At 42.5% G+C, this 12,652-nt stretch overlaps 1 protein-coding gene across 1 annotated transcript in view; it reads left to right on the top strand.

Annotated features, from left to right (window-relative positions):
• LOC119978274 (trinucleotide repeat-containing gene 6A protein-like) overlaps positions 1-12,652 on the top strand; it is a 209,743-nt gene that overhangs the window by 145,345 nt on the left and 51,746 nt on the right. The window contains 3 exon segments of the mRNA XM_038819765.1: positions 9,845-10,051; positions 10,883-11,049; positions 12,414-12,494. Of these exon segments, the coding sequence (XP_038675693.1) occupies positions 9,845-10,051; positions 10,883-11,049; positions 12,414-12,494 (455 nt within the window).

The following is a 12,652-nucleotide window of genomic DNA, read 5'->3' as shown; positions in this document are numbered from 1 at the left end:
AAAACCCCACCACCTGGAGGTTCTTTTCCAAGTCACTCACCACCCTGACTTGGAAATATATTGCCGTTCCTTAGCTGTTACTGGGACAAAATCCTGGAACTCCCTCCCTAACAGGACTGTACCTACACTTCAGTGTCTGCAGCGGTTCAAGAAGGCACCTCGGAAACCACCTTCTGAAGGGCAACTGGGGATGGCAATAAATGCTGGCCTAACCAGTGACTCCACAACCTGTAAATTAATTTTGTAAAAATGATTCTCTTCTCTTTCCCCCCCTCCCCCGTTTCCGGTTGCTTAGTATTTTCTGAAGGTTATTAGTGTCTTCTACCATGAGGACTAATGCAAAGTATTTAACTCTGCCTTTTCCTGATTCTCCATTATAATTTCCCCAGCTCATTCTCTAAGGGGCCTATGTTCACTTTGGCCCCTCTTCCTTTTTGCATCTTTAAGGAAGCTCTTGCTGCTTGTTTTTATATTACTTGCTAGTATCCTCGCATAGTTTATCTTCTCCCTTTTTATTCTTTTTTCGGTCATCTTTTGTTGGTTTTTAAGTCCTCTGGCTTACCACTAATCTTTGCCACATTGTATGTTTTTTCTTTCAGTTTAATACTATTATCGTTTTTGATTAACAATGGTTGATTTATTTATTTATTATAAATTTAGAGTACCCAATAATTTTTTTTTCCAATTAAGGGCAACTTAGCTTGACCAATCCACCTAATCTGCACATCTTTGGGTTGTGGGGTTGAAACCTCGCAAACATGGGGAGAATGTGCAAACTTCACACAGACAATGACCCAGGACTGAGATTCGAACCCAGATCCTCAGCCCTGTAGTCCCAGTGCTAACCACTGTGCCAAATGCCCTCTTTCTCTCGCTCCCCCCCCCCCCCCCCAATTATCTCCATCATAGAATACTACTTCCTCACCGATCCATTTTTGTTTTGAGTCGTGAACTTTTTCCATAAACGTCTGCTATTGCTGATCAATTGTCTTTTCTGCTAAACCCCTTCCCCAGCCCGTTCCAAGCCAAATCTGCCCTCGTTCTTTTATAATTACCCGTATTTATGTTTGGCACAGTTGTTTCTGACCCAAGTTTATTACTCAAACTAAAAGTTAAATTCCACCATGTATGCTCACTTTCTCCGAGGAGATCAAATTTTGCTTTGAGATTATTTATTAAACCTGCCTCCTTACATATTACCAGATCCAAAATAGCCTGATCCCTGGTTGGATCCACAACATATTGTTCTGGGCAACTGTCCCAAATGCACTATGAATTCTTCCTCATGGCTGCTTCTGGCAATTTGATTTTCCCCAACCCACATGAAGATTAAAGCCCCCCCCAATTAAAGTGCCTCCTTTTTAACATGCCCTCATTATCTCCTGATTTGTTCTCCATCCTCCAGTATAGACTACTCCCACCAGTGTCTTAAGAACAAAGAAAGGTACAGCACACAAACAAGCCAATCAGCCCTCCAAGCCTGCGCCAACCATGCTGCCCATCTAACCTAAATGCTTTTCTGGGGCCTGTATCCCTCCATTTCTATCCTATCGGTATATTTGTCAAGACCTCCATTAAATGTCACTATTGTACCTGTTTCCACCACCTCTGGCAGCGAGATCCAAGCACCCACTACCCTCTGTAAACAAAAAAACTTGCCTTGCTCATCTCCTCTGAACTTTGCTCCTCTCACCTTAAACCTATGTTCCCATGTAATTGACTCTTGCACCCTGGGGAAAACGCTTCTGATTAACCACTCTGTCCATGGCCTCATAATTTTGTAGACTTCTATCAGCTCGCCCCTCAACCTCTGTTGTCGCAGTGAGAACAAACTGAGTTTATCCAAACCTCTCCTCAGCTAATGCCCTCCATACCAGGCAATGTCCTGGTAAATCTCTTATGTACCCTCTCCAAAGCTTCCATATTCTTCTGGTAGTGTGGTGACCAGAACTGAACACTATATTCCAAGTGTGGCATAACCAAGGTTCTGTACAACTGCAGCATGACCTGCCAGTTTTTCTACCCAATGCCCTGGCTGATGAAGGCAAGCATGCCATATGCTTCCTTGACTACCTTCTCCATCTGCATTGCCATTTTAAATGACTTGTGGACCTGTTCACCCAGATGTCTCTGCCTGTCAATGCTCAACGGTTCTGCCATTTACTGTATATTTCTCACCTGTATTAGACTTTCCAAAAGGCATTCGCTCACATTTGTCCATCTCCACCCAAGTCTTCAACCGATCTGTATCCTGCTGTGTCCTCTGACAGTCCTCATCACTGTAAATAATTCCACCAAACTTTGTGTCATCCGCAAACTTACTAATCAGACCAGTTACATTTTCCTCCAAATCATTTATATATACTACAAGCAGCAAAGGTCCCAGCATTGATCCCTGTGGAACCCACTAGTTACAGCCCTCCATTCAGAAACACACTTCCATTGCTGCCATCTGTCTTCTATGACCGAGCCAATTCTGTATCCATCATGCGAGCTCATCTCTGAACCCGTGTGACTTCACCTTTTGTAGCAGTCTGCCAAGAGGGACTTTGTCAAAGGCCTTACTGAAATCCATGTAGACAACACCCACGGCCCTCCCTTCATCAATCATCTTCGTCACTTCCTTGAAAAACTCGATCAAGTTAGTGAGACACATGGGCAGCACGGTGGCACAGTGGTTAGCACTGCTGCCTCATGGCGCCGAGGTCCCAGGTTCGATCCCGACTCTGGGTCACTGTCTGTGTGGCGTTTGCACATTCTCCCCGTGTTTGTGTGGGTTTCGCCCCCACAACCCAAAGATGTGCATAGTAGATGGATTGGCCACGCTAAATTACCCCTTAATTAGAAAAAAATGAATTGTGTACTCTACATTTATTTTTTAAAAGTTAACGAGACACAGCCTCCCCTTCACAAAGCTATGCTGCCTCTTACTAATACATCCACTTGCTTCCAAATAGAGTAAATCCTGTCTTGAAGAATCCTCTCCAATAATTTCCCTACCAGTGATGTAAGGTTCACTGGCCTACAATTTCCTGGATTATCCTTGCTACTCTTCTTAAACAAAGGAACAACATTAACTATTCTCCAGTCCTCTGGGACCCCACCTGTAGCCAGTGAGGATACAAAGATTTCTGTTAAGGCCCCAGCAATTTCCTCCCTTGCTTCCCTCCGTATTCTGGAGCAGATCCCATGAGGCCCTGGGGACTTGCCTACCTTGATGTTTTTGATGATGCCCAACACCACCACTTTTTTTTATCTTATTGTGAGCCATACTATCTACACATCATCCACCAAGTCCTTCTCTTTGGTGAATAGTGATGTATTTTCCCCCTTATTAATTACTACCTCCATCCATGTCAATGTGAAGATCATTTCTTGCTATTGTACATATTCTATCTCTTATTAACAAAGCTACCTACCACCCTTTCCTTCTTGCCTATGCTTATGAAAAGTCACATACCTCTGAATATTTTGATCTCTGTTTTTGATCACCTTCTAACCCAACCCTAAAATGAGCATGTACTCATTAACATAAATTTGTGCTGTTAATTCGCTTATTTTGTGCTGAATACTATGTGCATTTAAGAGCTATTAAATTTACTTTGTTACCATTATTCCCCTTTTTGACCCTATTTGGTGCTTTATAAATGTTTGTACACTCTGCCCCATCCTGTCACACTGAGTTTCATTACCCAAATAGCTGCCTCCCCTTTCCAGAACTATCTCTTCTCGCCCCCCCCCCCCCCTCCCAATTTAGTTTAAAGCCATCTCTACTTGTGGCGGCATGGTGGCGCAGTGGTTAGCACTGCTGCCTCACGGCGCTGAGGTCCCGTGTTCGAACCCGGCCTCGGGTCACTGTCCGTGTGGAGTTTGCATATTCTCCCCGTGTCTGTGTGGGTCTCAGGGTCTCATCCCACAACCCAAAAATGTGCAGGGTAGGTGGATTGTCCACACTAAATTGCCCCTTAATTGGGAAAAAAAAAATTGGGTATTCTTAAAAAATAAAAAAATAAAAATTTTTTGAACCCCTCTCTACTTCCATAGTTATGCTGTTTTCAAGAACACTGATCACAGCATGGTTGGGATGTAGGCCATCCCAACGGTAGAGCCCCCACTTTCCCCAATACTGATGCCAGTGCTCCATGAACCAAAACCCACTCCTCCCACACCAGTCCTTAACCCACATATTCATCTCTCTGATTTTATTTCCCTGTGTCACTTTGCTCAGGTACTAATCCAGAGATTACAACCTCAGAGGATCTGTTGTTTAATTTAGTGTCTAGTTCCTCAAACACACTCTGTGCGGAACCTCTTTGCCATGTGGTTGGTACTGACATGGACGACGACAACTGGGTCCTCCCCCCTCCCACCGCAAGCTCCTCCAGCCCAAAGCAGATGTCCTGAACCCTGGCACTGGACAGGCAAATCAACAGTCTGGCTCTTTGCAGAGAACCTGTCAATTCCCTCACTATGCTCAGTCTCTTACTGCCACATTCTTATGTGCTCTCTCTCTCTCTCTCTTCTCCTCCCCCCCGCCCCCCATCCTGCGGCCCCCATCTGATCTAAACAAGTTGAAAGAACCCCAACCCTGTTGAACAATTGCAGAAGCTGACTCTCCTGCCCCCTGGGTCCCCTTGCTTGCCTCAGCTGCAGTCACACACTCCTGTCCCTGACCACTTTCTAAACTGGAAGAATCTATCCTAAAGGGTGTGACTGCCTCCTGAAACAAACCGCCCAGGTAACACTTTCCCTCCCGGATGTAATTATAATTATAGTTTTTATTAGTGTCACAAGTAGGCTTACGTTACGCTGCATTGAAGTTACTGTGAAAATCCCCTGGTCGCCACACTCCGATGCCTGTTCGGGTACACGGAGGGAGAATTCACAATGTCCAAGTTACCTAACAAGCACGTCTTTCGGGACTTGCGGGAAGAAACCGGCGCACCCGGAGGAAACCTGCTCAGACACGGGGAGAACGTGCAGACTCTCAGTGGCCCAAGCCGGGAATCTCACCCGGGTCCCCGGCGCTGTGAAGCAACAGTGTTAACCACTGTGCTACCATGCCTCCCATAATGTGTCAGTTTCCTCAGCTCAGCCTCTAGCTCAATAACTCTGAGCCAAAGATCCCCAAGCCGCAGACGATTACTGCAGACATGCTTGCCCTGGATAACACCAGTATCCATGAGCTCCCACATGCTGCAGCTGTGACGCATCACCTGTCATTCCTCACCTGTACTTATGATCTTTAACTAATTACGTAATTATTTTATTCCAGTATTGATTTTCTTTTGGAGATTTATTAATCTTATCACCTGTGAAGACAGATACAAAATATTTTTTCAAAGTCTGTCATTTCTTTGTTTCTCAAGTGCCCCTTGAGAAGAGCTACCTCAAAAAATGATTTTGCCCCTGCTTCTATATGTGAAACTGGATTCATGGGAAAAAGGCAAAAAAAAAGGCCTTTAAAATTAAAGCTTATAGGTGCATGACACAATGTAATCTATTCAGTCCAATATAAATAGTGCCAGATCTTTTATGCAGAGGAAACAGGAAATACTTTATTTTAATTTAAAGTATCCAATTCCTTTTTTCCCAATTAATGGGCAATTTGGCGTGGACAATCCAGCTAGCCTGCACATCTTTGGGTTGTGGGGGTGAGACCAGACATTGGTAGAATGTGCAAACTCCACACGGACAGTGACCCAGGGCTGGGATCGAACCTGGGGCCTCGGAGGTGTGAGACAGCAGTGTTGGTCACTGTGGGACTAGATTTAAGTGGATACCTTAGCACCATTAGAACAGGGAATAAGGACATAATTATCAACAGGCATTTTATGTAACATGGGCTTCATTCTTTGGAAATCATGAGCCTTTTAACTATTATGAACTGAACACTATAAAAGAAACAGTTAACAGTGAATTCCAAATTCACAAAATGACCAAACGGTTTGAATATAGAATATATAGAATATAGAACAGTACAGCGCAGAACAGGCCCTTCGGCCCTCGATGTTGTGCCGAGCAATGATCACCCTACTCAAGTCAACCTATCCACCCTATACCAGTAACCCAACACCCCCCCCCCCCCCCCCCCCCCCCAACCTTATTTTTTAGGACACTAAGGGCAATTTAGCATAGCCAATCCACCTAATCAAGTGAATCAAGTATAAGGCAGAGCATATTGCACCCAGACTTAAAACTGAAAATACCCATAAAAATCCCCTGCTTGACAGGATTCTTAATCCCTATGGATATATTAACATACACCAATTACTTTGGAGATTAACATGTATGCCTTGAAACAGCAGGGCTGGACTCTGTACGCATTCAGTGGTTGAAAAAATAAGCACCGAGCCTAAAATAGATAACTTTCCTCGCTTATCTAACCCCAAACCCTACAATAATTTATCTAGGTTATGTGGGCCTAATACCAGGAGCGATTTCTTTTTTTAAAAAATAAATAAATTTTAGAGTACCCAAATCATTTTTTCCAATTAAGGGGCAATTTAGCGAGGCCAATCCACCTACCCTGCACATCTTTGGGTTGTTGGGGCGAAACCCACACAAACTGGGAGACTGCAAACTCCCACGTGGAAAATGACCCAAAGCCGGGATTGTGCCTGGGACCTCGGTGCTGTGAGGCAGCAGTGCTAACCACTGCACCACCATGCTGCCCTGGCAGGAGCAACTTCTTAACCTCCTTTTCAAAACAGCCTCCTCTTAAAATGATTAGTGATAATATAGGAATTAGGCATAGAAGTAGGCAATTCAGCACTTCCAGCCTGCTCCGGCATTGAATCAGATGAGAGCTGAGCACTTCCTGGTCTCAAATCCATCTGCCAACCTGTTCCCCATATCCCTTTTAACCTGTTTTTTAAATCTGAAATATATAGATCTCCATCTTGAAACCATTTAATTACACATTCCACCGCACTGTGGGGCAGCGAGTTCCACACATTCACCACTCTGCGAAAAGTAGTTCTTCATTACCTCAGTTCTAAATCTACCGTCTCTCAACCTATATCTGCGATCTCTCAATCTCGATTGCCCGTCAAGGGGAAACATTTTGTGCACGTTTACCTAACCAGTCCCTTTTAGTATTTTATATACCTCGATCAGATTCCCTCTCATCCTTCTGAATCTCTCCTCATACGTCAGCCCTTTTATCCTCAGAATCAATCTGGTGAACCTCCTCTGAACTACACTGCCACAACATCCTTCATCAAATAAGACCAAAACTGGACTCAATACTCTAGATGTGGTCTCACCAACACCCTATACAATTGCAGTAACACTTCTTTACTTTTATACTCCAGTCCTTTTGCAATAAACGCTAAAGCAGTAGGACTAGCCAGAATAGCTGCTCCTTCAATTTCCAGCTGCCCCAGTCACAAGTTCACTCTCTCCTGCCCTTGATGCCCTTCCACTTATAGACTCTGCCTCTGACTTTTCTTGCATTTGTCACCCCATTATTGATTTTTCAGTTTTCTGGGGACTTTCAAGGATGAATTTGCCCTCCGTTCCTTATATATTTTGAACGCTATGTAGAAACTATTACTGTCTGGTTTTAAATTTATATCTAGTTATCTTTCATATTCTAATTTCTCCAATTTTTTTAAGTCACCGTTTGCTTATTTCGGAAGCTTTTCCAATCTTCTGGCCTCCTAATCTTTTCAGAATTGTACACCTTTTCTTTCAATTTGATACAACCGTAACTTCCTGTATTAGCCACAGATTGTGCACCCTTCTCGTAGAATTTATTCCTCAATGGAATTCATCTTGGTTGTGAGATATGAAATAACTCCTTAAATGTCTCACTGCTTCTGTACCATCATAAATTTTATTTTCCCAGTCCACTTTAGCCAGCTCTGTCTTTATACCCTTGTAATTAGTTGCCTTTGTTTAAGTTTAAGATACAAGGTCTACTATAACCTGTTTCCTGGTTGATTCCAGAACATATTGTTCTAAGAAATTGCCCCGCATATATTTTATGAACATGTGTCGCTGTATACCTTTTGTCAATTTGATTTTGTCTAATCTGTACGAGATGAACATTTTGCATGATTATTGCAGCAACTTTCCTACAAGCCCCATGTCTTTTGATTATGTACTGTCCTATAATGTATATGTAGTGTCCTATAACATAGATACTGTTAGGGGGTCTCATCCCACCACTGACTTCCTTTCTTTGCTATTTCTTATCTCTGCCCAAATTGATTCTACATCTAGGACATCTGAACCAAGATTATTTCTCACTACTATATTGATCTTGTGTTTTATTAAAAGAGCAGCCCACCTCCTTTTCCATTTATTTCATCTTGTGCTTTGCTCTCAACTCATTCATCTTGTTTACAAATGCTGCAAACATTCTGATCAGGGCTCTTAATTCTGCCGTTTTACAATTTTATCCTACTCTGACCTTATTTGCTGGTGCGCTCTTATGTTTGGAAAGCCTGTTCCTGCCTTTCACTCTCTGGTTATCATTAATTATATTGCTACCCTGCACTATTGCCTTGTCCTTTCTTATGCACCGAGGAATAATCTTCATGCAGGGGTAAAAGAGGCAGAACATCAGTTGAAGATTACAAAGCTGGATACTTTGAAAGAAAGTGAAGCATTTTGAAAGGAAGGAAGGAGGGAGGCTGTTGAAGTTTTGGTTTGAATTAAGAATCAAGAAAAGCTAGTCTATGAAGCTCAGTAATCCTACTCGGTGATGGTATTCACTTACAATTTCATTCCATTGGGTGAAAAGTAGCAGACTTATCATCCCCTTGCTCTCTGAGGAGTACAGAGTTAAGGTGGGCGGTATGTACGGGAGACGAATGACTTGTGAAGTCATTCAGGGGTCACTCATCTCGACACAAGTTGCATAAGACCGGTCATGGGTGAATTGTTCCAAGTAGAACAGAAGTTAAACTTCTTAAAAACATGCACAGTAACACTGGTGTTGGTAAGTGAAGTGCCAAAAACACTAATCACTGTTTCTGAGGCTGATTTGTAGATGTCTGTTATTTTGTGATGAACAAAGCAGCTGCGTTACTGTAAGCCTTTTTGTGTGTCTCCACTGGGCCTTTACTACAGTCTCTAATGTACTAATCCAATTGGCTGCCTAGTTCAAGCTCTATCTTGATGTGGGAAATGATACCATCTAGAGGGTTTCATTCAGATTGCAAGTAGTGCTTTGTGTCGAGAACACAGTTGGTATACAGTGGGAAAGCACTGACCTCAGTGACAGAATAAAGTTTGTGCAGTTTAAATTAGAACAGTCTTCTAACATTTATTGCTACATGTATGAGTGAAGATTTAATTGGCTAGTTGTACAGTGCAGTTGACCACTTGAATCTTAGAATTATTGAATAGTTACAACACAGGAGACCTAATCAGCCCATCATGACCGTATTGGCTCCTCGCGAGGACAATTCAACTAGTCCCAATCCCCAGACTTTTTCTCTTTGTCCTACAGATGTGTTCTCTTCAGAATTATCCAATTCCCTTTTGATTGTCATGATTTAATCTACTTCACCTCATTTAGGCATGCTTTCCAGTTCCTAACTATGTCTTTGTAAATAAAAAAATATATTGTCTCAGGTTCTTTTTACCAATCACCGTAAATTGGTGTTCTCACTGTTCTCCACCGATGGGAACAGCTTCTCCCTATCTACTCTCCAGATCCCACATGTTTTTGAATACCTCTACCAAATTTCTTCTCCACCTTCTCTACAGAGAAAAATCCCAGCTGTCCCAATCTATCCTCGTCATTTTAGCACTGGAGTGGAAGTGCATCTTGTGTTGACAAGGATATCAACCGGGCATTTTTTTTGTTCTTTATTTTTGTTTAATAAAGGTTGGGGAGAACCTTGCAACATTCAGACAAAACCAGAATCCTCTTGGGGAGAAGCGCCTGCTCTAACTGCGACAGTGGACAATGGAACCGCAGCTTGGGGTCAACCCATGGATACAGGAAACAGCTGGAGAGAGCCAGTTAATGACAGTGCTGGTATCTCTGGTTGGGGCAACACCCCAGCTGCCCCACCACCTCCAAATAGACCCGGTAAAACTCATAACACTTTCTAATTTCAACACAAGTGTACCGTTGGAGAGTAGGTGTGATTCATTATGCATTTGGATTTTGAGAGTAATGAGCTCCATCACATGTTTGGTTTGTTACATGTAATACATGTTAGTTAAGTTAACAAGTGCACCTTGCTCTGTTCATCTAACACCCTTTTCTACCAATTGCACAGTTTCAATTCTTAACATTTGGTGTAATGGTACTAATTGAGGTTTAGATCTGTTGTCAGACATTGATATCCCACCCGTCTTTTATTTGAATTCTTTCCCATCTTTAGGTTTCCCCAGCGGTAAGAGCCTTTCTCTGTTCAAGTACATGTTTAAACAACCTACTCTTAAGGCCTTGCGAATGTCAAGTCTATCAGGCTACTCGTTAAGACATGAAGTCAGCCTTCGTTTTGCTCCCTCTGACAGACAAAATACCTTTGTTGCTCCTCTCCCAAGGAAAAGGTCTGCAATCTTGCAATGTCCTTCAGCTTCCGGTTGAGGTTGTGAAAATAACTATATATAAAAATCTACATATGGCTCTTTGTGTGCGGTTACAAGAACACCCCTGCAAAGCATGTCATGGCATATCACTGTACTGGGTTGTAGACTACCCTTCTATTTGAGTGTTTTAACATTCCTGCATGGCATTAATCCAACTGGATGAACGTCCAGAATAATTTATGAAAAATATTACTGTGTCATCATAGGACAAGACCAACATTGCTCAGAAATGTTCACAGCCCTTGGTTTCGAAAAGAGGGTGGGAGGGAAAACCAGACCATACTTTTCTCGGCACTTGTATTCAGTGATCTGTTCTTTACAGCCCCCAAACCTATGCAAGATGGCTGGGGTGATGAGGAAGCATCGGTGCCAGGACCTCGTCACACCAGCTGGGAAGATGAGGAAGGAGAGTCGGTGATGTGGAACAGCAACATCTCGCATGAAAACAGCTCCTCTTCAAACTGGGCATCAAAAAAGATGGCTCAAAAGGTAGGCTTTTTTTTTTGCGAACCATATTGCTTATGACTAAATCACTAACCTCAAAGATATACCGTGTGCATGGTTTTGTGCCTCTTTATTTTTAAAAGCACTTGCCTTTTAACCTCGCTCAATCTTTCTGTACTCGTTATCCTTTATAGAAAATAATTGTTAGTGATTTGGTGGGACCACACTTGGAATACTGTGCGCACTTTTAGTCTCCATATTTAAGGAAAGATATACTTACATTCAAGGCTGCATAGTGAAGGTTTGCTAGATAGGTCCTGGGGTGAGAGGGTTGTCCTATGATAGGCAGAGTAAATTTTGAGTTTATATTGTCTGGAGTTTAGAAGGATGAGAAATGATCGAATTGAAACATAACAAGATTCTTACTGGGCCTAACAGGATAACAGAGATTGTTTGTCCTGGCTGGGGTATTTAGAACACGGGCACCGCCTCAGATAAGGTATCAATAATTTAGAACAGAGATGAGACATTTCTTTGGAATTCTCTACCCCAGATAGTTGTGGATGCTCCATCATTAAATATATTTAAGACTGTGTCTTGGGGAACCAAGTGATATGGGGCACGGGCAACAAAGTGGAGTTGAAACCAAAGATCAACCGTGCTCCTATTGAAAGCTATATGGTGTACTACTGCTCCTATTTCTTATGATCCTGTGTTCTTATATTCTGAAGTACTGATAAATAATGTTATAATGGGTTTAGGATGTTCGCTGTGACAAATTTAAAATTAGCTAGCTAGCAGTTTAATATATCTAATTTTTAAAACCACTGCGAGTACCATTGTATTGCTGTAAAGGCACTTCACTGAAGTCTGATCTGTGATTTAATCAATTAACAGTCGGTCTGTTTTGGTGCTTTACTTCTGGTCTCTCCTGGAATTATATCCTTCAGACTATGCAGTGTCAACCTGTTGAGAGGATCATAGTGAACATGTTCTCCCAGCTGTAATACCCAGTCTGGTCTCAGGCATGGGTATGCAATGCAGAGAGGGGAGACAGGCGAGCAAATCATGGAGAAAAACAGTGCACGCTTTGTATCTCAAAATTAAATCATTCTCGGGCAATAAGACCATAAGACATAGGAGCAGAATTAGACCATTTGGCGCATCGAGTTTGTTCCGCTATTCAAGCATGCTAGTATATTTCTCATCCCCATTCTCCTGCCTTCTCCCATAATCCCTGAATCCCTTCTTAATCAAGAACCTATCTATCTCTGTCTTAAAGACACCGTGCAACGAGTGCCAGTGTGACAGAGCACAATCTTTTTCCAAGAAGGATTTTGGTTTTTGAATCTTTAGGTTTTGGCTTCGCTGTTTCCACTGACATAAGTGACTAGTTTTTTTCTCTATAGGGCATGATTAAAGGGGGAAGCAAACCAGATGATATGTGGATGAATCAATTAATGAAGCAATTCTCTAACATTGGATTTCCTGTAAGTACAATGCGGAAGGAACCACAGATTTGAGCCAGGGAAGTGGGACGGAAATTTTAGGAAATAGGAGAAGGGGATTAAGACACTAAAAGTTTTGTTTCTTGGGGGTCGGTTTTCAGGATTGAAGGAACTGGGAGCGAAGTATGGGCTGGAGCAGG

Source organism: Scyliorhinus canicula, chromosome 15 (genome assembly GCF_902713615.1).
Source record: "Scyliorhinus canicula chromosome 15, sScyCan1.1, whole genome shotgun sequence".
In the NCBI taxonomy this organism is placed as follows: Eukaryota; Metazoa; Chordata; class Chondrichthyes; order Carcharhiniformes; family Scyliorhinidae; genus Scyliorhinus; species Scyliorhinus canicula.
This window is presented reverse-complemented; position numbering and strand designations above follow the sequence as displayed.